The sequence below is a fragment of the Danio aesculapii genome, chromosome 21 (genome assembly GCF_903798145.1).
Source record: "Danio aesculapii chromosome 21, fDanAes4.1, whole genome shotgun sequence".
Classification (NCBI taxonomy): Eukaryota; Metazoa; Chordata; class Actinopteri; order Cypriniformes; family Danionidae; genus Danio; species Danio aesculapii.
Window position 1 is genome coordinate 27,189,177 of NC_079455.1, and position 27,963 is coordinate 27,217,139.

Consider the following 27,963-nt stretch of genomic DNA (forward strand, 5'->3'; position numbering starts at 1 on the left):
TTGAAGCAGGACTTTCAAAAAAGTAGTGATTTAGATGGAGTTAAAATTAACTGAAGTTTCCTAACTAATCCAAAGCTTCTCTTGTTCTTACAGGTGATCTCTGCGCTGTCCAGAATCTCCCACAACAGCATCGCACAGATCAAAGGCATCAGGTAATTCACTTCCTCCACACACGCTGATTGTGTTTCCTTTCAGTCCTGGTGGGTTTGGAGTCTTCAGGGAACTTTCACAGCACTCTCTCTTGGGTTGCACCTTTTATGTGGCTCCATTCAGACGGCCTGGAAGGGGGAAGCAGTTGGCACAAACTACCACGTATGTGTGAAACCTCTGAGGCTAAACCTGTGAAATATGTGCTTGTCGCTTTCCTCAGGTGTTTAAGCGAGAAAGGACCCTGCCTCTTTACTTTATAAGCGACTAGGATCACTTCCTGTCTCATTATTTGCCCAGTCCGTTCGCCTCTCTCCGCAAATAAAGCCTTTTATCCGACGGGGTAATGAGCTGATGGAGCGAGCCATTAGGCGTTTTGCCAAAGTGAGGCAGAGGCTAGACTAGTCTGCCGTTAGTCAGTGCAGCGTAACTGACTGAGGGGTGCCTAAATCACCTCCTGTCCTCACTGAGCCGGGGGATGGCCAAAATATTGCCTGCTGATTTGTCAGAAATCATTCAAACTGAAAAAAGACCAAAGGTTTTCCATTGTAAACGCTGTCTGGAGTAATTAGAGGAAAGTTCTGAAGATGGATCCTGGCGGCAGACGCATATACTGTGACTAATGCAAGTCAAATTTTCACCCTGAGCAAGTCCTCTGTGCAGTGTTTTAAGTGTACTGCTTTCCTGGCTGTATACAGGAAGCAATGAAAGCCGGCTTTGTTTTCATCCATGGTGCAGCGTGTGTCACTGCTTTAAGGGAGGAAACTGCATGCATTTTTGTAGTTAGGCCACCATAAATGTTTCTTTAAAAAGCCCTATAATTTAGTCTGTTGTCGATGGTGTGATTTTCAGGTTTGTGGAGGAGAATAGAAAAGGTTGCATACAAATTGCCATCTGTTTAATTTCTGCTTTAGGCATCGTACAAAGCAAGTAATGCCTCAGTGTTGTTTGAGAACATTCCTTGTACACCCTTTTGGATTGGGTTAAAAGCTGCATGTGGATGTTTTTGAAATTCAGCCACATTCCAGCATGTAAATGCTAATTAATATACAGACAGCAGGATTTCAGAATTACTCTTTGCATGGTTTGGTTGTGTTGTTTTATTAAAGAGAGATCTTACTGAATTTACAGTTGAAGGCAAAATGATTAGTCCTACTGTGTAATTTGCATTCTTTTTTTTAAGATATTTGACAAATGATTTTTAACAGAGCAAGGACATTTTCAATGTGTTTATTATTATTGCTGGATTACAAGCATACATTTTAAATATATATATATATATATATATATATATATATATATATATATATATATATATATATATATATATATATATATATATATATATATATATATATATATATGTGTGTGTATATATATATATCATAATAATTAGGCCTCTTAAGAAATGTAGTTTTTCTATTGCCTACAGAATCACTGGCTTGACAATAACTTCCCTAATTATCAGAATTTGCCTAGTTAATCCTATAAAGGGCAGCTATGATGAAAATCATCTTTTGTAAGCTGTTTGGACCGAACTGTGTGTAGGTATAATGTGTCCACAGTCATATTGGAGTGATTTAAAGACAAGACCTCCCATTTTGTGTCCCACTGCAACGTGATGTACAGTAGGAGTGTGGTTTCCCCACCCACCAAATTGATCGACAACCGCCTATTAACATGTCTCCGTAGTAACGCATATAATCATATCATCAAGACAGAACATGCACAAAGCAACTGGGATTAAAAGATCTGTTGAGCTCTCTGCGATCATCAATCATCATCAGATGTGATCAAGAATGAGTTTTACAAGTTTAAAACAGCGCATGTTTGTTATAAAGTACAGACTGTAATTCATCAGCACAGCCCCATTTCAGTACATTTATAAAAGAAGACGCTTCAATCCCGGTTTGTGGATGTTTATTTATTTTGCACATTAACATAACGGATATCCATACAGCAGGGGATATTAACTTGTATCCTGTCACTTTGTGCCAGTGCAAAGTTAAACGTTAAAAGTTAAAATGCACTGTGTCAGAATCAGAATTCTGTGTGTGTGTGTGCGTGCGTGCGCGCACGTGAACATTGTAACTACATTATGTGTGACTCATCGTTGCAGCTTCACAACAAATACAACAAATAATCATTGAGAAAGTCCTTACTGTAGTATTTCTCACAAACATTACGTGAGATCTGCTTCCTTCATGTCTGTCACTCTGCTGTTCATCTGACCCAGCTGAGGCGCCAACTCTGACAGGCACGTGGGAGCGGTGTGCGAGGAGAACTAGCATTAAAGGCACAGGCAGCAAAAACAGCTCCATAGTATTTAGAGCAGAAAATCCAACATTCTGAAAGGTATAATAAATAATCTGATGGGTGTTTTGAGCTGAAACCTCACAGACACATTCTGGAGACACAAAAGACTTATCTTAAATCTTGAAAAAAGGGGTAAAATAGGTGCCCTTTAAATTGCGCTTTGAGTTGAATATTAGTATCTTGCTAAATACTATAACTAGTAAACTATTATTTTTGGTGAACATGGTAAAGACAAAATAAATTAGTAATTAAAATTTTAAATCTCTTGGGAAAAAAACAGCAATTGAGGAATATTTGAAAAACTAATATAAATATTCACATGAGGTTTATTCAATTTGACCTCAGCTGTAAATCATCGTTTTCTCCGTTGGCCTTTCAGATGAATTGTTTAATGATTATTATGCATGCCTGTTAATTATTTATTATCTATCAAAAGACACAGAGGGCCACTTTATAGAGGAACACTGTGACATTACACACACAAACACACACACACACACACACACAAATCTGTTTTTTCAGCTGTGAGCACATGCTTTCCCTTTGAGTTTTCCTGCCAGCACAAGTTCCAAGCACAAAATACATTAGAAAAGATGTTGAACATGTTTAGTTTGCTATTACACTTCCAGGCTGCTTTAAGTCACGTACACATTATGTGAACCACTGGTTTTACATATGGAGGTCCCGCTTCAATAACACTGAGTAGCAGGAACAAGGAAGGCCAAAGTGTTCTGTAAGTCATTCATTATGTTTTGCAGCACCTGTTGGCATGATCCCTGGTTTTCCAATTTTCAACATGGTGTACAGTATATCTGAAAAAATGCTCTCTCAGATTCTGCTAACATTGTACTTGCCATCTGATATTGATATTGTATTTGGGGGTGTATTTCTGTCTCTACATAAAACATCAGTATGATCTGATGTTCATCTTTTTCATTTGTTCTGTTGTAGTATGTGTGCTGCATTATTCAGCACCAGGAATACAGTGGCTCTCATCCAAAACCTAGTGAACTGCCCTACTGTCTAATGATTGTGTAGCTTTCTTTAACTGAACAGAAACTTTATAAGTGACTGATTCGGAACACTCTGCATAGACTAGAACTGTGTGTCATGCAAATAGCCCACAGGGGAATTGACTCAATGGACTAAAATACTCAAAAGTCAAAAACTTTCCGACGATGCCTGAACTAAACTTCACAAAATATTTGTACACCTGCCATCCAGTAATAAGTGTTGGCTTATATGTTTTATGTCATTTAAAACATATAAAACAACTTACTGTTTGTCCCATGTAATCAATCAGTAAATAGAAAACAATAATGTTACATTTACTTCAGAAAAAGCATCTATCACATCCATATCTCATTAGTTAGATAAGAAACATATCTTTTAGTGCCAGGATGTGCTAAATATATATACTTAAGCGTGTTCGTTATATTTTCACATCAGTGTTTTTTTTTCAGCTGTGATGGCAGGCCTTTTACACAGATCTTCCAACTACCTATGGTGTTATTTCAGTGACAAATGCCATGAGAGCAGTATTACAAATCAAAATATGAGCATGCGATCTCTTTTGCTTGCAATCTCTTTGCTTGCGTGCCGATTTCCTCTGTTCAAGCATAAAACTTCTTGCACGCCCTCAAATACACGCTGCTCAAGCACAAATTTTCTTGTGCACTCTCAAATAAACGCTGCAGAAGTGCAATTTAGTGCATTCATATAACGAGTATGTCTCTAACATTTATTAGATTTGCTAGGAATAATTATGAATGTCTCCAATAGACCTAGAGAATGGCTTTGATGCGTCCTGAAGTAAAGTGAAACGGCTATAAACTCCAGCAAGAGAAAGTCATTGTATGCAGACGCATAGACCTTTAATGATAAATAAAGTAGAATTATGGAAACTGTGTTCATCATAACTGAAAGCTACGTCTTGTTTGCTGGCCTCATGCATCACGCAGCCCTGTCAGTCAGTCAGCATGTCATCTTAAAGGGTTAAAAATAACGCACGGCACTACTACTATGATTACAAAAACGTTTGCTCTGTTATAATTCACTTACATTTTAACACGTTTTGGTGCGATTATAACCCACTATTAAAAAATGATAAATAAAAAAACAGCAACAACATGGTTTTGAATGAGAAGCTGTAATGTAGCCGTGGCGGGAATAAATTTTGGTGTGGCGCCCCGAAAGAATCAATTGAAAGAATCCATGTAGCGGAAACCATGCACATAACTTGTGTTATCTTCATTATTAAGTGTTTTTGTTTGTGTTAAAATCTTAAGCTGTAAACAGTAAAAACGTTGATTTTCAGAAAATTGGATTTGTGTTTAGGTCAGTTTCATAAGAATAATCATAAAGTAATCATCCTATACACTGTAGAAATGGACTTTACTTTATGACTCTATAAAAAAAGTGAATGAGCTCATTGTTTTAAAATTATTAAGTAAACAAACTATTTGCTTGCTTATAAAACTTTACTTAAGTCAACTTAACAGTTCCAGATTACAAAGAATTTTCATGTTTTTTTAAAGTGAATTAACTAATCATTTTGACTACAATAAGCTTGCTTTTTATTATTCAACTAAAATATTTTGTAAACACACTTATAATTATGTGTTTAATTGTTATAAATGTCAATTTATAAGGGTGATTTGACATAAACCTGGTTGCTGTAAAAATAAAGGTATGTTTAGTAATAGTTTACTGGAGAAACGGGGACAAGTTCTCTCTTTCTCAATTCAGAATTGCTTTATTAGCATGACTGTAAATGATACAACATTGCCAAAGCTTAAAATAGGAGGACAAATATAAACTTACAATAAAATATCAAAATAAAAGAATAGAAACAAAATATCATAATAATATAAAATGAAATCAACAATGTAAGAAATAAAAATGTGAACATTTCAAACCAAAGTGTTTAACATATAACAGAGTTTCTGCGGGCTCTTAAAAAGTCTTTAAATGTCTTAAATTTCAAAAAACAAATTTTAGGCCTTAAAAAGTCTTAAATCCACTGAAATGTTGTGTTGTAGGTCTTAAATCATTTTAAACGGGTCTTAATTTTCCTATGTCTATGTAAAGCTATACCCAATCAGGTCAACAGCCATCCAATCCCTAACAATATAGGTCAATAAAAGGTTTAATATTTATTAACTCTAATTACTTATTAATATTGATTAATATAGGCTTTATTAGCTTGTGTAAGTGTGAAATTTGACTTGATGAAACCTGTAGAAACCCTGTAGAAACACACACACAGATAAAGGGTCTCTGTGGTAGACAGTTGGGAAGCATACAGTTTCTCACTCTCGCATACAGTTTCTCACTCTCGCATACAGTCTCTCTATCTCTCTCTCTCTCTCTCACACTCTCTCTCTCGCACACACACACACACACACTTTTACTTCCTCTCACTTTCCTCTCACATGTACACTGGCATGTAAACATGTCTTTCATGCATAATGATCTACTGTACTCTTTAAATATGCACTAGCTACATCAACTAGTGTACAAAAAAAACACACATGCCAACAGCCACTGTGATTCACAATTTACCTTGACCTATTTGCAGATATAATGCACATGGATACACATGCACGGTACATGCAAGATGTACAGAGATAAAACACAAAAGAATGAAAGAGGGCATAATGTAAAGTACATGACTGGCTTTGCTTCTGGCGTTTGATAGAAGATAGAGATTGTGGAGCGGATTTTGAGGCTGCTTGTAAGCATCAGATAATCTTCTGCATCCACTCGGCTCTCTGCTTTATTGATTGCTGTGGTGATGGACACTGCTCTCCTATGCAATGTGAAAGTGCTGTATCTCACCCCGTCTTTATCAAGTCCTGAGAGAAAACTGCTGGATTCTCTCCTCTGATCATCCCACCAGTAAGGATCTTCTGCTCTGTGTTGCTTTGGAGACTGAAGGATTACTGGGCTCCTACTTTTTATAGAATATCAATATAATCAGACCTTTTGCTAGCATTTTTATTTAAATGCAGAGAAACAAGAGACATTACTATTGAGAGAACAGAAAAATGATATTAGGATTGAGTTTAGAGTTTTATTTTGAATTTATTAAACTCAAATTTAATTATTTTTGTTTGATCTAACATAACTAACTCGTAAAAGGTTCCTAATTTCATCAAAATATAAAAATATGAAAGTGAGTTTGCTTTAATACAACAGCTCTAGGGCAATGTGGTGGCCCAGTGGTTAGCACTGTTGCTGCCTCACAGCAAGAGGGTCGCTGGTTCGAGTCCCGGCTGGGTCAGTTGGTATTTCTGTGTGGAGTTTGCATGTTCTCCCTGTGTTGGCGTGGGTTTCCTTCAGGTGCTCTGGTTTCACCCACAAGTCCAAAGGCATGCGGTGTAGGTGAATTGAATAAACTAAATTGGCCGTAGTGTATGTGTGTGAATGAGAGAGTGTATGAATGTTTTCCAGCACTGGGTTGTGGCTGGAAGGGCATCCATTGTGTAAAACATATGCTGAAATAGTTGGTGGTTCATTCTGCTGTGAGGACCCCTGCCGAATAAAGGGATGAAACCGAAGGAAAATGAATGAATTAATGAATGAAACTCTAAATACATTTTTTTCCAGACTGTAATCTGCAGAAAGAACGACTGAAATATAATAATAGAATAATAGAAACATAAAACTGCAACAAAAGTAATGACTGAACAAATTCATGAATTAAACAGTTTAATAAAAAAATTCTAATATACACTGCTCAACATATATGAGTACACCCCTCACAAATCTCTCATTTAAATTCATATTTTCTAGAAGAAGCTTTACAATATTATATTTGTGCAAGTTTTTTTAAACCTGGTTTGGTTGTGTTGTTTTATTAAAGAGAGATCTTACTGAATTTATAGTTGAAGGCAAAATGAGTAGTCCTCCTGTGGAGTTTGCATTCTTTTTTAAAGATATCTGACTAATGATTTTTAACAGAGCAAGCACATTTTCAATGTGTTTATTAGCATTATATGTTTTCTTCTGAAGAAAATCCTCTTTTATTTTGTTTGGCTGGAGTACAAGCCTACATTATAGAATTATTTATATATTTGGTCATAATTATTAGCCCTCTTAAGAAGTATACAGTAGTTTTTCTATTGGCTACAGAATCACTGGCTTGACAATAACTTCCCCTAATTATCAGAATTTGCCTAGTTAATCCAATAAAAGGCAGCTACTGTATGATGAAAATCATCTTTTGTAAGCTGTTTATACAGAATCGCAACGTAACGTAGGAGTGCGGTTTCCCCACCCACTGATTTGATTGACAGCTCCGTATTAACATCTCCGTAGCAATGCGTATAATCATATCAATAAGATTATATTTGTGCATATACATTACATTTTTCTAACAAAATAACTTGTATATAAAATATATATCAAATTAACCTAAAATAACTTGTATCCAAAATTAGTTCACCCAATTTTTTTTTTTTTAATTTTTTGAAAATTGAAGAGAAACAACATATGTATAAACCTATGTTGAAATTTTGTAGTTTGTAAATAATTTTCCAATATTTCACATGACTTTTAATGTATTATATTTCTATTTCTAAGATGTTCCGTGGACTAAAACATTATTAAAAAATATATAAAAATATATATATGTTTGATAAATCTGTTTTGTTCAAATGCACCAAAATATATTACCTATATTCACTGAGAAATGGATAAAAACATTTGTTTTCAAAATGGGATGTACTCAATTATGCTGAGCACTGTGTATTTTATTTTTAATTATTTTAATTATATAATTAAAGAATCGCTTAATTTCATTTTGAGGACCAGAAATCATTTTTACAAACATAAACATGTGCAAATGTGCATCTTAACAACACGTTGCCAAATGGAACCCTGGATCACAAAAGTGTCAATTTAATCAAAATCAAATGAAAGCTAAATTACTAGTAATATAATAATAATTCCTTTCATTTATATAGCGCTTTAATGGACACTCAAATTGCTTTACGTTTTTTTGGGTGGGACTCTCCTCATCCACCACCAACGTGCACCATCCACCTGGATGACGTGACAGCAGCCGCATTGTGCCTGACCGCACGCCACACACCTGCTGATTGTTGGAGAGGAGAGTGATGAAGCCAATTATGATATGGGGATGGTTAGTAGGCCATCATGGACAGAGGCCAGAGGGCAAATTTTGCCAGGATGCTGGAGTTAAACCCTTACTCTTTTTCGAAGGACATCCTGGGATTTTTAGTGGCCACAGAGAGTGAAGACCACACTTTAACGTCTCATCCAAAAGACAGCACTCATTGAGCAATATCGAGTCCCCATCAATATACTGGGGCGTTAGGACCCGCACAGACCCCAGGTTGAGCTGTTCTCATTAACACCACTTCCGGCAGCAATCTAGCTTTCCCATGTGGTCTCCCATCCAGGTACTGACTGGGCGCAGCCCTGCTTGGCTTCAGTGGGCGACCATGTGAGAGTTGCAGAGAGTTAGCTGCCGGCTTAATAACCTGAGGGTTTTAAAGTTCACCTAAATGAAGATTTGATATATTGACAGTGACAAATTTATTAAATATCTTCATGCAACATGATCTTTACTTAATATTCTAATGATTTTGGGCATAATTGGAGGGAAATTGATTATTTTGCCCCACACAATGTATTTTTGGTCATTAAATATAAGATTTGTAGTCCAGGGGACATGTATTAATCATAGCCATCATAAAACAAATAAAATCCAAAATAAAAATGATTTGGCTCATGAATGGCTTAAATGCTTTTTCTGTCATTTAAATCTGTAAATGTAGAGTTTACAGACACTTTCAGCATGAATAAAGACCTTTAGCTGATTTTGTAATCACGCTGCATTCTGTTTTCTAATCTTGTGTAACCTGATAGAAAATGAATCAGTTTAGTTTTCCCCTATTGTACATCTTTCGTTCACTTCACGGAGCAAACTACAGAACGCTTCAGATGTTTCAATATTCTTCAAGCTCTTCTGAGCCCTCGCTCTCAGAATAAAGAGCAAATATCTGTTTCTGTGAGATAAAACCCAGGGATACTGTTTGCTTGGACATGAATGAAATTGGAAAGAGACTGATGTGTCTGCCAAATCCAATTAAAGCCAATATTGGTCTGATGTGTTTCAGGCTGTAATCACTGAAGGATGGGAGCAGCTTTCATTTTATTCTGATATCTAATGATTAGGTTTGTTACGGCTCCTGAATATCTGTGTGGGTGCGCATAGATGTCCATGTATGTGTTTGTTAATGCTTATGTGGTTGTGCGTTATCCTGTGGATTTGTGATTGAATGTACAGTGTGTTTATATTGCCAGTAAAGCCCAAGGAGTGAATGATTTTAGCTAGAAACAAAGACTCATGATTGATCCTACTCTATGTGAATTTTTGGATGTTGCCTAATTAAGCACACAGCAGAAGGCCACTGTACCTTGATCTTTATATAACAGTTGACACAAGTTGCAGTATTTGTTTCTGGTTCCGAAAAAGATGGAATGAGGTGAATAGGAAAACTGATGGATGGGTGGATAGGTGAACTGATGTATGGTTGGGTGAAGAGAATAGATTAACTCGTAAATGGATGGATAGATGAACCAATGGATGGATGAACTGATGGATGGATGGATGGATGGGTGGATGAATTGATGAATGGATGGATGGATAGATAAACTGATGGGTGGATTAACTAATGAATGGATGGATGGATAAGTGAACTGATGTATAGTTGGGTGAAGAACTGAATAGAGGAACTGGTAAATGGATGGATGGATAGATGAACTAATAGATGAATGGATTAATGGATAGATAAATGGATGGATGGATGGATAGATAAAATGATGATTGGATGGATAAACTGATGAATGGACGGATGGATAGGTGAACTGATGTATGGTTGGGTGAAGAAGTGAATATATGAACTGGTAAATGGATGGATGGATGAACTGATAAATAGATGGATGGATGAATGGATGGATAGATAGATGAATTGACAGATAGATAAACTGATGATTGGATTGATGGAATAACTGAGGGATGGATGGATAGATGAATGGATGGAGAGATAGATAAACTGATAATTGAATGGATGGATTAACTGATGAATGGATGGATGGATGGGTAGGTGAACTGATGTATGGTTGCGTGAAGAAGTGAATAGATGAACTGGTAAATGGATGGATAAATGAACCGATGGATAGATGAACTAATAGATGAATGGAATGATGGATAGAGAAACTGATGGATAGATGGATGGATAGATGAACTGATGAATGGATAGGTGAACTCATGTATGGTTGGGTGAAGTGATTAGATGAATCGCTAGATGGATGAACTGATAAATGAAAAGATGGATCGATGAATAAATGAACTGATCGATGGATGGATAGATAAACTGATGAATGACTGGATGGATAGATGAACTAATAGATGAATGGAATGATGCATAGATGAACTGGTGGATGGATTAACTGATGAATGGATGGATAGGTGAACTGATGTGTGGTTGGATGAAGACGTAAACGGATAAACTGGAAAATGGATGAATCGATGAACCGATGGATGGATGAACTGATAAATGAATAGATGGATAGATGAACTAACAGATGAATCTAATGATGGATAGATGAACTGATGGATGAATGGATGGACAGATAAACTGATGACTGGATGGATGAATTAACTGATGAATGGACAGATGCATAGGTGAACTTACAGTATGTATGGTTAGGTGAAGATTAATGGACTGAGAGTCATAGAAAAGCTGATCAATTGATGAACTGATAGATATAGCATGAAGTGATGGATAGATGGATGAACTGATTGAAGAATAGATGAATTTTCCCCCTTTTAAAATGAAATGTATCCTTGTATCCACTTTCAAAGTATACAACAATCCGTAAATTAATTTAGAAAGGTGTGTTATACATGTGCAATCCTCCATAATTGGATTTCTTTCCCCAGCCTAATCCCTGCAGAATGTTTTTTAAGGTAAATGTAATTTGCAGACGAGCAAACAGTAGTATATCTTCAAACTGTAATTAATTCTGTCTCTAAACACTTATAAATGCTGTTAAACCCCACTGAGACACTGTAACCACACAACCTGTTAACCGTTGGCTTATCATTGCTTTGACAGCAGATGCAAGAAACAGTGTTTAATTCACCTGATTAATTAGCATGACATTTGTGAGCAGGTTAACCTTCTTTTATTATAAACATGTTTGCCGCAGATGAGGAGGAAGTCCTTTCGAACCGAGATGTTTAATTAGCGATTCATTTGATGAAGCCATGTAAGCTGGGTAATTATCTCGCTATCAGCAATTATTCCATCATGCGATACAGCATCTTTGTGTTAGGATTTCAGGATGGTTCCAGTCACTCATCACAAAGCCTTGTTTTACTGAAATACCTCAGAGTGGATCATTTATGCTTTCAGCTCAAAGATGTAATGCATCCATTTGGAGGTTGTTTTCTGGCGACAATTATTGTTATGCATTGTTTGAGGAAATGATGTGGCCACTATCAGCAATAGAGCTTGTCATGGGGTTGTTTTTGAAATCTTTGTACTTTGGATTGCACGTGTTTCAGCTCTTTGAAGTGCACACTTGAATACCTCTGTTTTCGTGTTTTTTTTATATTTCTTATGTATGTGCGTGGATTTGACACATATACAACCATATGCTGTGTATCTGTCTTTGGGTCTGACTGGCAGCAGTTTTAACATTAAAGTAAATGTGGATGTATTCTGCTAGCTGTCAGACAGCATCTCTTTCTGTCTCTCTCTCTGTGTCTCCTTCTCTTTCTCTGTCTGTTCATCAGGAGGGATAGCATCCTTTAGTGTCATGTTGTTGGAGGTGTGAGGTGAGGAGTTGGTCACATTGGCAGGACATTTGTGTGTTTGTTAGTCTGCTATTGTGTGGGTGTGGGTGTCCGATGTCTGCATTGGTTAGGAAGGCTGCTTTTCATGTGTCTGACCTCCCAAAAAACTTAAGTAAATAAATAAATAAGTAAGTACGTAAGTAAATAAGTAAATAAATAAATAAACTGTTTGCTTAGCTTATGAGTCAAAGTTTTCTAGTAATATGACTCAAGGTCAGTGACTTTCCTACCCTAAAGCTTTATATTTCTCTCCCCACTCTTACTGCTGTTCTCCCTCCATCACTGCTGTTTGACAGCTCCGTAGAGACAGGATTACAGCGTAGTTATGATTGAAGAGATGGCCCTCTGTCAGCATAGGTTTGATCTTGAGTTTTTTTGTTTTCTTAAGAAAATGTCAGTATTTTATGTCTGTGCATAAATGAGTTTGCCGAGTGTTTTAGCATAGATTAATATGTAGATGTCGATGTGAAAAAGCGTTTGTTCATATACACAGTGCTCAGCACACCCCATTTTGAAAATGAATATTTTTATCCATTTCTCAGTGAATATAGGCAATGTATTTCAGTAAACAGATTTATTAAACAGATATATTTATTAAAACAATATTTTAGTCACCAAACATGACTTTGAAAGATACAATGTATACAATACAATTAAATTCAAGCAAAACATTTTAACTAAATTTTTCAATTTTTTTTCTTCTCTTCATTTTTCCTCATTTTAAAATTTGTATTTAATATTTTCCTGTCATATAAATTTGGGTGTACTAGTTTTTGAACCGTTATCCAAGTTATTTTGTTAGATAAGTTCCAGATTTGGCTTCAGTACTGCCTAATCTAATGTAAATGCACAAATATAATATCGTAAAGCTTCCTATTAAAAATATGAATTTAAAAAATAGATTTGTGAGGGGTGTAATTGTATATGCTGAGCACTATATGCTGATTCTTTCACAAGCAAGACAGACACAAGTTATTGTCTTTATGCCTGAGTCTTGATTTTCTAGGTCATTTGAGATGCAGTGTGTTGCAGCAATTATCTCTCTAAAATTCAGCTTGTTTCTTAAACCTTTGTATAACGATTGAACTATAGCGATTGCCTACAAATCACATACATATTTATATTAGTCCATAAAGCACTCTTGCACTTAATGCTGTAATAACCAATATTTGATTAGAATTAAAAAATGTATTATGAATTTTTGGGGATTGATATTGGTTGGTTGTCAAAATGGTTTGTTTATGGTGTATTAACATCGAGATGAGGATGATTCGGTATCGGTTTAGTAACAGACCTGGTTTAGTAATAACCAGTTATGATTTGCTGATTTTGTTTTATGTCATTTGTCACAGTAGTATATTAGGGAAAGGGAGGTAAGACGTGCACAAATAATTGAAAATACTCCAATTATTTTAAAAGACTATATTTGTGACTTAATATGTGTGACTTTGTATTTAATATGCAACTTTGTATTTAATGACTAAATAAAGTAAAACTGATTGCAGCACAAATTGATGCAGTACATTTTCAGTGCATCTTGAACCGGATGCTATGTCGTAACCAGTGTACTGTCAATTTATGCTCAATTGCTATATTGAGGCTTAGTTAGAAAGAAGTATCTTGTTTATGATCACTAGTTCCACCACTTTAAATTAAGGATTAAAAAAAAGTTTGGAAAGTGGGTGAGTCCAGCTTTGTTTAGGTAGGAGTGTCGAGTGACGAAAGAGGGAAGGGTTTGCATGAAAAGGGGAGTTTCAGTCCGTGCACATGCTGATTTACGCAGTGGCAACAAAAATACAGACACTGGGGAGATAGACAGTGACTACATTTACAAGGACATCAGTAATCATTATATTTGCCTAAATTTGATTAAGACAATAACATGATTAAGGTGTTTACATAAGTTGGATTTTGAATGTTTCTTTCATGATCCCATTTATAGCACATAATTTGATTAATCATCACGCTATCCTTATTTTCTCCGGAGTTTCGTGTTAATTTGGGTGTTACATTATTAATTTGTCAACTTTAACTGCAGTTTGGCACTTTTATTTTCTTTATAGTTTATATTATTTTCTTTATACTCTTTATACTTCACTTATACTTTGACTTTTATTCAGGAAGAATGCAGGCATGCCCTCCGTGACAAACGAGATATTGGATGCCAGTATGAACTGCTGGAAGAGTGTTGTTTTAATGGAATTTGATACCACATTTACCACAGCATTTACAGCTGATCTTTTAGTCCATAATATTGTAGTGATATTGCAGTAAAAAAAAAATCTAAACTCAATAACGTCACTTGGCACTGGCCGGTACAGACAGCCAATCTCCATGCTGGAATTTAAACCATGATCTCATCACGATCTTGCTTCAAAATTTCTTTTCAAAACAGAAGAACAAATTTGCTCTAAACAACCAATTTTTACTTTTTAGTGAAATATATGTGTCCTAATAGTGTTTTTAGCAACGTGGGACATATATATGACTGTCAACATCTCAAAAAACGTGTGTTGGTGTTTCGTGACCCTTTAACCAAGAATTGACATGAGAAGTCTGTCATAGCAGATCTATCATTTTACATTCATATGATCCGTTAATAAACACTTGCCGCATCACTCTTTTAAATAAAGCTAATGAGCATAAACATCTGTGCTTTTTTTCTGCTAGGGCATTCATCATGCTTGTTAGAGTGTTGTTACATTCTACATGGATTGTTCTTGATGACTGATTGGAGGATGCTTGAGTACTGTATTCTGGTTTATTTGAGCCTCTAATAAAGTAGCGAAATCCTTTTTATGCAAGTGAGCCCTCACATAAAAGCCTGTGTTATGCCATTTACGGCCTGACAAGTGTGGCATATTAAATGCATGTATAGCACATTTCATTTCACACAAGAGCAGCAACAGCAGCCAAGTTAAGAATTGCCTTCTTCCAATCGTAATGTGAAGAGCTCCATAAAGCAATGATGTTTTGTGTTGGGTAAAAGGGCTGCATTATTCAAAGGTGAGAAAAACCACGTCTATTAAATTGTTGTGCGACTTTGACACATACCCTATACAAGCTAAAGTGAAAGTGACAAGGCTTGGCTCAAAATCACTTTATTTTTCTAGCCTCATGTTTTTTGCATGCCACATAGCACCTTTTGCCCCACATAATGTCTGAGATTAAGTGATTTGATGAGATCTCTGGAGGAAGAGCCATGCCATTAATCGAATAATTGATCGCACATCCATTTGCAGCTTTCTAATTGGCTTCTGAATGCTCGTGAGCCCCGGATTTAATACCCCGGTGGGTCAGCTCTCTCGGAGGAGTCTGCAGTCTGACCTCCAGTTATTGAGAAAAGCGCTGAAGTGTTTGCGTTTAGTTGTTACTGTCAAACTGCAAGAGCCTGTGTCATTCAGCCCTGCCACAGCCTTTTCACTGCGTCTGCCGTATTCTGTGGTAAATCAGATAAGTGCTTTTGTAACATCTGTCATATTGTTACAAATGCCAATCATAGAGGAGGTGGACGCCTCATGAATAAACCCACCTGTTGAATTATGGATGTCGAGGAGTGAATTGTGATATATTCTTGCCTTCTCTCTGTGTGGTGACTAATGCTCTCTTTCTCGTCGCTCCTCTCTCTCTCCCTAGGCCTTTTCCATCTGAGGACACTGCACTGAATGAAGATGATGTGTACCGTAGCTTGGAGGAGCTGGCAGAGTAAGTGTTTAAATCATAGAAAGTGAGAATAATGGCCATTAGCATAAAACAAGGTGGGTTTTATGCCAAATTGTTTGGGACTGAAGGGTTTACCTAATCATTCTCCCACTTGAACCATTTAGGGTGTATTTGAGTTTAGTGTCTTTTACTTTTACAATTATAGGTGCATTATTTTGAGGTGATTTTGTCAGTGTTGGTAAAACTTGGTAATGTTCTCAGTGTTGATTGGCATTTGAACACATTTGTTTATGATTACTGGGGATTAGAGATTTCTGCTATGTATTTTCTTGTGTATGTCAGCACTAATCCTTGGAATTAATATAATTAATATGTTTACATTTTAGTGTGTAAATGTCATCAGTGAAGCAAATTGTCTCGAGATTTGTATACATGTGTCTAACAAATGCTTTAGCTTTGTGCCCATTTGAGGAAGCCTAAATTGCATTTCATAGATTGCCATATTGAAATACTTGGGGTGGCGCTGTGCACTGTAAAAAATGTTAAGTCAGTACAACAACAAAAAAAAACAATCCTTATTTCCTTTCGCTTTTTCTTGTTCACTCAACTTTTGAAAACATCAGCTAAACTGACCAAAAATAATTTGTCAGTAATACAAAAAACATTTAGTTGGGTTAACAGAAGATTATTAGTTTTCTGGATAGGTGAACTACTCTTTAACAAAACTTTTTAAGTTGTGCCAACTGAACATTTTTTGTCTACAGAACAGGAATGCCTGAAGTTGAGTGAACAAAAAACCCATAATGCTTATTTCCTTTAGATTTTTCTTGTGTATACTCAATATTTATTTATTTATTTTTCACCTTGAACTGATAGGACAGTAGAGAGTATAGACAGGAAAGCATGGGGAGGGATCGGCATAGGGAATTGAACTTGGGTCATCGTGAACACCGGCGTGCCATGTGTCGACGCACTAACCACTACACCATTGGTGCTGACGTGTATTCAACTTTTGAAAAAATCAGTTGCACTGATCTAAACTGTCTGAAGTTGAGTGAACAAAAAACTCTTTTGGAAATTGGTACTAAGAGATAATTCATTATCAGAACAAACAAACGTAGAGTTCAATTCAGACATTGCATCGACACATGGCACTCGGGTGTTCAAAGCGACCCAAGTTAAATTTCTGCCTTAAGGTCCCATGCCGATCCTTCTCCTATCTCCCCATGCTTTCTTGTCTATACTCTCGACTGCCCTATCAATTAAAGGTTCAAAATAAAAAAATAATGTTGAGTACACGAAATAAAAACTAAAGAAAATAAGAATTATGTTTTTTTTTTTTGTTGTACTGAATTAAAATTTTTTACAGTGTGGCTATAGGTAAGCGTACACGTATGCTCCAGAGTAAGCCTTTGCGCGGTCACATTGCCCTCGCCGTGGCTGACACTGACGCGCACCTCTCAAAAATTTTACTACATGTCGCAACGATGCGTAGCACAAGCTCTGTGATTGGTCAGCTTGAGAGCTGTGCTCAGTGTGGGCAGGACTGAGAGCCGTCCGAACCCGTTTGAGCGAGTGATTATAAGTGTCGTGTCCCATAAAGTAGCTCTAGATAGAAACTGTTGTTTTGTGTTTACCTTATGATTAATGTTGTTGTACATCTGCCGGTTTCTGCCTCTGAATGAGTGAGTTTTAGCTACTTGTACATTAAGGTAGTGTTCAGAAAAAACAATACACCTGCAAAGAAACTCGATACAGAGGAATATAAAACCTGCTGCCAGCTAGCTGTTAAGAAGTGTTATTGCAGAGCAACACAAACTGCACGCAGAAGTATAAATGCACGACTTCGCGCAAGGCAGGTCACTCAACACAGAAGTATAAATCAGCCTTTAGTGGTTAGCACTGTCACCTCACAGCAAGAAGGTCGCTGGTTTGAGTCACAGCTGGGCCTGTGGAGTTTGCATGTTCTCCCCGTGTTCGCGTGGGTTTCCTCCGGTTGCTCCGGTTTGCCCCAAAGTCCAAAGAAATGCGTTGTAAGTGAATGTGAGTGTATGGGTGTTTTCCAGTACTGGGTTGCGGCTGGAAGGGCATCCTCTTCATAAAATATATGCCGGGTAAGTTGGCAGTTCATTCCGCTGTGGCGACCCCTTATAAATAAGGGACTAAGCTGAAGGAAAATGAATGAATGAATGAAAAAGTAGGAGGTAGCAATAGCAATGTCCTATTTCAGACTTAGCTTTCCAGTCATGCTACTTGAGATTCTCTGACCTCCACCTGAAGATACCCAGTGGACCACTGCTTTAGTCAATGCCATCTCTGAACCTGTCAAATGACAAAGTCAGTGAATCTGCACAGACTTTCTCAAAGTCAGATGTCCTACTGTGCTGTTCCCCTGGTTATTTTCAACTGTCAGTTGTGAAAAGTCCAAGTTCTATGGGGTGAAGAATTAATTAGTAGAGTATATAATTGGTACAAATAGCCAGGCAGTAAACCTTAAGGTTCCCATGGCTTGAAGCATGGCAAGCTGGTATTATGGGTGCAAAGAAGAGTGAGAGTGGCTTAGGGGAGGGGGTTTTGACAGTGGTGACAGGCCCGATTCCTCTCTGATTAATTGTGAATAATTAGGCAGCAGGGTGGATAGGTGTCATTCATCAGCAGAGGACGACCTGACACAGACGTGTTAGTGCAGACTGCATATATTAAACCTCTCAATGTCTGTTAGAAACTTCTGTGGAGCCGTAAATGGAGATGAGGTTATGTCACAGCCCTAATGGTCTCAATTTATTAGCATACCAAAGAAACATAGCTTGTGTACGTGTTGTTTTGAGCCATTTTAAAGTGAGGGTAGGCTATGTTTAATTCAGCACAAACAAAAATAAGGCCATGGGGAACCAGAGTGCAGTCTGTCAGTGTCATTCTGTTTTAAAGTCTTGGACCATGCCTTATTGTCACTGCTATGTTTTGTTGGAGAGTTTTTACTAGGCATTACAACATGACTGTTGAGGAGGATCAGGAAATGAGGTAGGCTGAATTTGAACAGGGCTAGAGATTTTACTATAACATGTACAGTTGAAATCAGAATTATTAGCCCCCCTTTGAAATACTGTATGTTTTCTTTTTTTAAATATTTCCCAAATGATGTTTAACAGAGCAAGGGAATTTTCATAGTATGTCTAATAATATTTTTCATTTTGGAGAAAGTCTTATTTGTTTTATTTTGGCTTGAATAAAAGCAGTTTTTTAATTTTTGAAACACCATTTTAAGGATAAAATTATTAGCCTCTTTAAGCTATATATTTTTTTCGTTATACAATAACTTGCCTAATTACCCTATCCTGCCTAGTTAACCTAATTAACCTAGTTAAGCCTTTAAATGCCACTTTAAGCTGTATAGAAGTGTCTTGAAAAAATCTAGTCAAATATTATTTACTGTCATCATGGCAAAGATAAAATAAATCAGTTATTAGAAATGAGTTATTAAAACTATTATGTTTAGAAATGTGTTAAAAAAATCTTCTCCATTAAACAGAAATTGGGGAAAAAATAAACAGGCAGGCTAATATTCTGATTTCAACTGTACATACAGTATGTAGTTATCAATAGATAGAGCTGCTTTGATAATTGCTTATATTTTCGCAACTGTAACTTGTTTTTTCTTTATTTTTTTCAAAGAATTAGTTGCAGTTTATACTAATGTGTCACCAAAATGATGCCTTAAAAGCATCAGAAATTCAGTTTCTATTTCTATTAGATTAGATTAGATTCAGCTGTATTGTCATTACAGCTGTACAAGTACAAGGCAATGAAATGCCGTTTAGGTCTAACCAGGGGTGTAATAGCAGCAAATACAGATGGATGTACCATTACAGATGGAGGTTGCTATTAATAATCAAGTATGCAGATATATATGAGCATAATTACAAGATCTGTTCGTGATTTACACGCTTGTGAATGTAAAAAATAATAATTGAAACATTTTTAATAATAATAATAGTCATTTTAATCAGGTTATCATGTTAATAATTATCTTTGCATTAATTGATCCATTTTGTAGAATACTGGGATTTTGTAATAATAAATCTATCTCTGAATGGGGTCTATTGCTGCAGGGTGTCCGCAGGGTCTTAAAAAGTCTTAAAATGTCCTTAATCTCAAAAACTAAATTTTAGCCCTTAAAAAGTCTTACATTTGCTGAAACATTGGGTTTTAGGTCTTAAATCTTTTTTAAACAAGTCTTAATTTTCCTTTGTTCATGAATAGCTTCTCAATTTGGCCATCACTAACATTCCACCTCAATAAAACTTATATTTTTATTTAAAAATGTTATTTTATGTTGTATATTATTGTGTTGATCAAAATGTTTCAATTATTTTTCTCACAATAACATTTGTTTAATAGTTCTCCATGTGTTTAATGCTGAGAACACTGACCTGGACAGATGTGCACACATTTAGTTTATTATTGTTTTAAATAAAAAAAAATGTTTTATTTTAATGGAAAGGTTGTGTTAAAAACAAGTGTAAGTATAAAAACTAGAGCTTGCTTGTTTTGTGAAATTATTTAAAATGTGTTGCTAATAAATAACTACATTTTATAGCATTTTTATGATGATTAAATGTATTAAATTATTTTAAAAAATTTGTTTGGGCTATTAGATAAACTGTATGAGTCTAAAAATTCATTCATAATGGTCTTAAAAGAGTCTTTAAAGTCTTCAATTTAACTTGGTGAAACCCTGTGCTGTGATTTCATTAGGAATTATAATATTTAATATAATTTTTTATGTGTCTGTATATAATTGAAATTGACACTGCAAATTCTGATCAATTCTCGTTTATTTAAGAAGCTCTTTTCACAACACATATTATAACAACAGATTTACAAAAAAACTGATGATTCTGCTTTACAATTAAGAGTGATTCGAACGTGCTAATCAGAGGTGATCATGTCAAAGTAACTCCCAATGGCAGAAATGCTCTAGAAGCATAATTTTGTTGGAAATTTTACTCTGTGTAATTTACAGTTTTACCCCAAAAATGACCAGTCTGTCAGATGAAGAAGAGCCGGAGTCAGAGATTCAATTAAAAAGAAAGTTTACTGAAAATAGTTTGCAGTTTCATCAGCAGAAGCCAGCTTCAACACTTGCAAATGAGTTTATAGGTCGCTTTGCTTACAATCTCAAAACATCAACAATTATACTCTAACATAATGTCATTAACTGAGTCAAACATATAGGTGTTTGAACCTGATTGGTTAAAATGTCCATATGCGTGTGTACTTACCCCATGCTGAGTGTACTCTCCGCCGTCTTTATCAAAACTGGTTAAAAACGGTATAATCTACATTCAAACTGGCAGCTTACATACAAAGGGATTAACTTTAAAAGACTTAACACTTAAAATAGCAAATATCACTTTAGACATAATTAACACATAGCAAATAACAATATGAACAGTTGTTTCTAATTCCAAGAGTCCATGACCTCTACCCTGGCTGGGTAGATCCTGAGGAAACAAATCCTTTGGCATACAGAAAAGCAATCACACATATATTATTCCAATTGGTATGCCACTAAGTTCATCATCTAATGGAGGCTCTTAAACATTCAACTTAATCAATAATCATAAAGACATAAAAAAGGACATGTGTTACTCCATCCTGAAGTGGACATCCATAAGAAAATCCACACCATCACTAGACATGTACAATTGGAGAACATATTAAAGTAAAGATTTTTTTTTTCAGACCATTCAAACTCACTCAGACAAGCCACAATGGCATTTCCAACAATTCCTCATCTGTCAGCTAACTATATCATTTTACTTTAATGACTTATTCACCTCAGCGTAAATTCACAAAAGAACAGGTTTCAATCCACTATCCAAATATTTAAGCCTCTAAAGCATTTTAGAATAAATAAGTCTGTCAACTGCCCCACCACACTGACCATCAGGGCATCTTTACGATTGATTCCTGTTGTATGTGAGGCAATATGTAGGCCTTTGACATTTCCAGCCATTGCACTGATTTGTATCGACTTAAGACAGTATGGCCTAAAGTGATTGCTGACCTCATTCAGTGTTCTTGATATCTCTGGCCAACTGACCCCTCTTTACATGCAGATTCATGTCTCATGCCTAATCTAATAGAGGTTAAACTCACAGCAAGTATGTGAGCACTCACCACACAGCCTGTGATGGAGCAGAGCGAATTAATGAAACTACCCATCCATGCGGGACCCATGACCTTTTACAGCCGTAAATATGGTTCAATTGCAGCACAACGCTGCCGTCTGATTAATGGAAAGGTCCCCGATATGATGCGCCGGGACACAGTTTAACAAGCACTTTCATCAGGCCGCTCGGAGCTCTCTTAATTGGACTGTGATATCATTGTCTGCTTTAATGGAAATGCTGCAGTGCTGCTGAACCTCTGGAAGTCATGTGGCTTCAATGGATGTATTCATATAAATGGTGTGTCTGTTTCTGTTTGATTGGAGATGTTTCTCAACACTGTGCCGTACGTGAGGCCAAATGCTGTGTGAATGAGGAGGCTGCTGATTGTCCTCAATAATAGTGTTGTGTCTTTCGGTTATTGAAGTGAAGAGCACGGGTCGCTTGAAGAGATAAAAGGCAGAAAGTGCTAATCAAGGTGCTTTTGTGAAAGGTTAATGGTGTTGAAGAAGCTCTTTAGTGGGGCTTGCTCTTGAATCTGATGACTCCTCTTCATGAGAGTTTTTTAAAGACAGACACCATTCACTCATACTGCTTACATACAGCACTTTTAAACAGTTTGAAGAAAAAACTCTGACACTTTAAATTTTTTTTACATTGTCTTCCTACTTGATTTATCTTTATATTAAGTGCAAGTTCATTTATTTATAGAGCACATTTAAAAAGTGCTGTACATAAGACAAAGTAAATTAAAAAGGTAAATAAAGATATAAAAAAGACAAGAGGAATGACCGAAAACATGTAAAAATGAAGCAGTAGAAGGGACTATTAAAATAATATTAAACAGCCAAACTAAAAAGGTATGTTTTAAGGAGTGATTTAAAAATACATAGTGATGGAGCCATTTTGATCTCAAGGGGCAAGGTGTTCCATAACCGACGACCCGCCATTTATATATTTTGAAAAATATTTTAGCAATTTTTTCAGTGTTTTTTTTTTTTTAGTTTATTTTATCTTTTACTTATTTTTATTTACCTTTTATGAGATATGAATAGGCCCACACGGAATCTGCGCACACAGATTTCTGCAGATTTTCAGCCCATCATTGCTTCTGTTTATTTACTTGTGTAAATGTGTGTAAATTTATATTTCTTCAGTTTTTAAATTAATTTCAGTAATATTATTGACTAGTTTGAAAATATTTATATGATTTATTTACAATATAGTTTGTACAGTAATATTTTGCTTTTAGTAGATATAGTAAATGAGAGACTTGCTTTGTTAACCAAGTAAAGTGAATCTTATTGGATTTGCATTGTAAAAATTAAATAAAAGTTAAAAAAGGTATTACTTTTTATTTAATATATTAAGGTTTTAGTTATGATACTCCCAAAATCATTTCGCTTAAATCTGCAGATTTGTAACAAAATTTTTGTGCAGAAATAGCCAAAAATGTCCGCGGATTCTGTCTGGCCCTAGATACAAGTCTTTAGTCATCTTCATGGGTACACTGAAAAAATATTAATTGGGTTTATTCTTTTTTTTTTTTTTAAGTTAAGTGGTTGCAAACAATGTATATGAGCTGAATATAAACAAACAAATTAAATTTAGTAATGTCCACCATAATTAGTTTTTTTTTAATTTAGCTTATATAAATAGTTTGCAACATTTGCAATGAACTTTTTTCAGTGTATATTTGGGCTCCACCGTCAACATTTCATAGTATTTTGTTATATATTAAAATTATATATTTTTTCTTATGGCAAATATCAGTAATATAATAAGTAAAGATCATAGAGACTAGAGCTATCCACCATTTAACGCATATGTGATAAATGACATCAGTACATAATAACAGCAATACTGTTATTATTATTACTGAACCAATATCAAATTGTTCACGTCTGCATCATGGTGCATCGAAGATAAATATAATTTTGACACCCCTAATGGAGACATTTGTAAATTTCCTAATGTAAATGTATTAAAACTTAATTTTTGATTGGTAAGAACTTAACTTGGACAACTTTATAGGTGATTTTCTCATTATTTCTATTTATTTTTTGAACCCTCAGATTCCAGATTTTATTAAGATTATCTCTGCCAAATATCATTTAATCCTAACAAACTATACGTCAATGGAAAGCTTATTTATTCAGATGAAAACAATATATGAATCAGGGTCAAGTTACTGAAGATAAGGATTTTGTGAATTCAGGAATGGCTATAATGATGTGTCTCTAAACTGAAGTAAGGTATAAACTTTTTAGTTTTCTGAAGCATGTAATTTGCTCATCATGAGCCACTGTGTTTCTAAAGTGATGTAACAGTGGTTTAGAAAGAGAGCCCTATCACAAAGTGCTTCTGTTATTTTCCACACACCTCTATATTTTGACATTTTAACAAGTCCTGAGACGGCCACTGTGGTCTTAAGCGCTGCATATTCAGGTATTCACTGATCCAAACTGACTGTTGTTGGTAATTGAGTAGTATAAATATGGCAGGGCTGTTAATTCTGGGCTATTTTAATCTGCGAGTTCACATCCAGTCTAACCCTATTGGTTTTTCCAGCACTCCCTTTTCCCTGTATTTAATGTGTTCATCCAAAACCTGACAAGGCATGAAATTGTTCAATTTTAGCAAACCGACTGTGTCTCTTTCTCTATCAAATAGCAATCAGATGTCTGGATGTACATCATGTCAGCAATGATTTACTTCATTCCAACTGGTTGCCACTATGTTGCGTTCTCACTCGAGGCATTGTGGGTAGTGGAGCCTCGGGCTAAAGCACTCTAAACTTCCAGTAGGGATAAACTACTGCCATTGGCACCTGTCTCTCCTGGCACCACAGACTGAACTCTGCACCGGGGCGACTTGTTCAGTCAAGATGATGGATATGTTTGGAAATTTAACAAACATTCAGGGAAATCCTTAAATGATATACAGAATGTCTCAAACAAGTAGTTTGGAGCTCTGAGAATCCACATTTCCAGCATGTCATACAGTATTGCTGCTTGTTAAGCTCTTACTCTTACCCTTCTATTGCAAGGCTAAGAGAGAGGTTTTATTACAATTACATATTTTTCTAGATCACATGATTTCGTAGCCACTTTTATGTATGCATTTATTAGCAGCATTTATTATTGGTAAAATAGATAATAAGTTAGTAAATAGGATAAATGCACACAGACTTTTAATTTTAGTCAGCCAGCCCCAGGGCTTCCGGTGAACTGTCTTTCCATTATAAAATTGCCTTGTTTAAGGTCTGATTTCTTTAAAAATCACTTATCTTCACTGCCTGTTAGATATACGATATGAAGTGGGTCTCAGATCAGACAAGAAGCACCCCCCCCCCCCCCCCCCCCCCCCCCCGCCCGCTATGTCTTTAAAATATGACAGTTTATTATACCCCAGTATTTTCAATGGAGTTTCTGCACTCGCCTGCAGGCTGATTCTGACGCCACTAGCGGTTACAGCAGTCTTTCATCTTGTTTTACGCTTGAACAACTAAATGAATGCTTAAGTCTATTGAACTGAATGTATTGTAATTACATTACAACATCAATGCTGTAAAAGGAACTTTATGAAGATTAAAATAGTCACTTTAAGCTTTCACCGGAAGTTTATCATTGACTGAAAAACACTAGCTGTGCACACTGTATACCCTATTAGTTATTAGTTGGGCCAGACAGAATCTGCGGACATGTTTTGCTATTTCTGCACAGAATTTTATAAAAAATCTGTGGATTTATGCAGATTGATTTTCAGAGTATCGTAATTAAAAAAGAGTATCGTAATTAAAAAATGATACCTATTTAACTTTTATTTAATGTTTACAATGTGAATCCAATTAGAACTTCCTATTTGGGAAACAAAGCAAGTCTCTAAGTCTCTCATAGAATAGATCTATTAAAAGACAAAAAATATTACTTTACCAACTGTATTGTAAATAAATCAAATTAATATTTTCATATTAGTCAATAAAATTACTGAAATTTAAAAACTCAATGAATATAAATTTACACAAGTAAATAAATAGACGGGCTAAATGGGCTAAAAATCTGCAGATTTCTGCATGCGCAGATTTCACGTGGGCCTAGTTATTAGTAAAAAATAATCAAGAATTCCCTCAAATATTATTTTAAAAGCATTTTTTTTGCATTTTGATATCAATAATAAATTATCCAAAATATGAAAATCGCTTTTAGTCCATAAATACCACAATTTTCTGTACACTATAAAAATCATGGGTTGTGTCAATCCAATTTTGGGTAAAATGTTGAAAAACTAACAGTTGTGTTTCTGCATGTTTTATCCACATATTAGTAGAAACAGTAATTTTTTTAGTTTATACAATAGGTTGGGATTAAATGAAATGAATGGACAAAAATATGCCCTCATTGAGCCATCTGCTGTGTAATTGTAAATAGGGGTTGTCCCGATCAGGTTTTTTTTGCCCTCCAGTCAGTCCGAGTAATTTGATTTTAAGGGTCTACCGAGACCGAAACCCGATCCGATACTTCTATACAGATTCAGGATATTCCTTATTTTTTATTCAATTTATTTTATTTTAACATTCAACAACTCCTGTGAGGTAGCTTGAACAATCAAGTAATAAATAAAATAAATTCTTCACTTTTGGATTTACTTTAATTTTGGACTGTGCAACAGTACATGTATATAAAAAAATCTAATATAAAGCAAATAGCACCTCAACTTTTTATATACAGTTGAAGTCAGAATTATTAGCCCCCCTTTGAATTATTTTATTTATTTTTATTTAGAACAGCGCAAGGAAATTTTCACAGTATGTCTGATAATATTTTTCCTTCTGGAGAAAGTCTTTTTATTTTTAAGTTTTAAATTTTTTTGTAAACAATTTTAAGGTCAAAACTATTAACCCCTTTAAGCTATATATTTTTTCGATAGTCTACAGAACAAACCATCACTATACAATACTTTGCCTAATTACCCTAACCTGTCTATTTAACCTAATTAAACTAAGGCTTCAAATGTCACTGCTGTATAGAAGTGTCCTGAAAAATGTCTAGTAAAATATTATTTACTGTCATCATGGCAAAGATAAAATAAATCAGTTATTAGAGATGAGTTATTAAAACTATTATCTTCAGAAATGTGTTGAAAAAATCTTCTCTCCATTAAACAGAAATTGGGGAAAAAATAAACAGGGGGTCTTATAATTCAGGGGGGCTAATAATTCTGATTTCAACTGTGTATGTATATATATATATATATATATATGTATATATATATATATATATATATATATATATATATATATATATATATATATATATATATATATATATATATATATATATATATATATATATATATATATATATATATATATTCGAGTCCTAATTGGGAGGTAATGTCCCGATCGAGTCTGAAACCGCGAAATCTGGATCTGCACATCCCTAATTGTAAATATTTGCAAACACAAAGAATCAGAAAGTATGTATAATTTACTGAAAGAAAGACTGCTGCTGACTTTAAATGAACATCAGCTATTAAAAACCCATTTGAGTCTATCAGTGTGCCCCGCTGATATATTTCTAAATGCTTTTTAGAAGCTTTTATTTCGTTATTTATTTATTTATTTTATTTTTTGATATATTTCATTGATCCTTCACTGTACACTAATAGATGCCCCCCAATTTTTTTAGACTTCACAGACACTCAGGGTCACATATTCAAACATGCGAAATGTTGTCTGTCTGTTAACATATGTGCAGAACTTTACAC

General features: G+C 35.2%; 1 protein-coding gene across 4 annotated transcripts in view; it reads left to right on the forward strand.

The window, feature by feature from the left end:
• Positions 1-27,963, forward strand: part of vav2 (vav 2 guanine nucleotide exchange factor) — a 241,779-nt gene that overhangs the window by 163,738 nt on the left and 50,078 nt on the right. For all 4 annotated transcript variants that reach the window (XM_056445791.1, XM_056445793.1, XM_056445792.1 and 1 more), the window contains exons 3-4: positions 94-152; positions 15,995-16,063. In XM_056445791.1, coding sequence (XP_056301766.1) covers positions 94-152; positions 15,995-16,063 — 128 coding nt within the window. The remainder of the gene's footprint in view (positions 1-93; positions 153-15,994; positions 16,064-27,963) is intronic.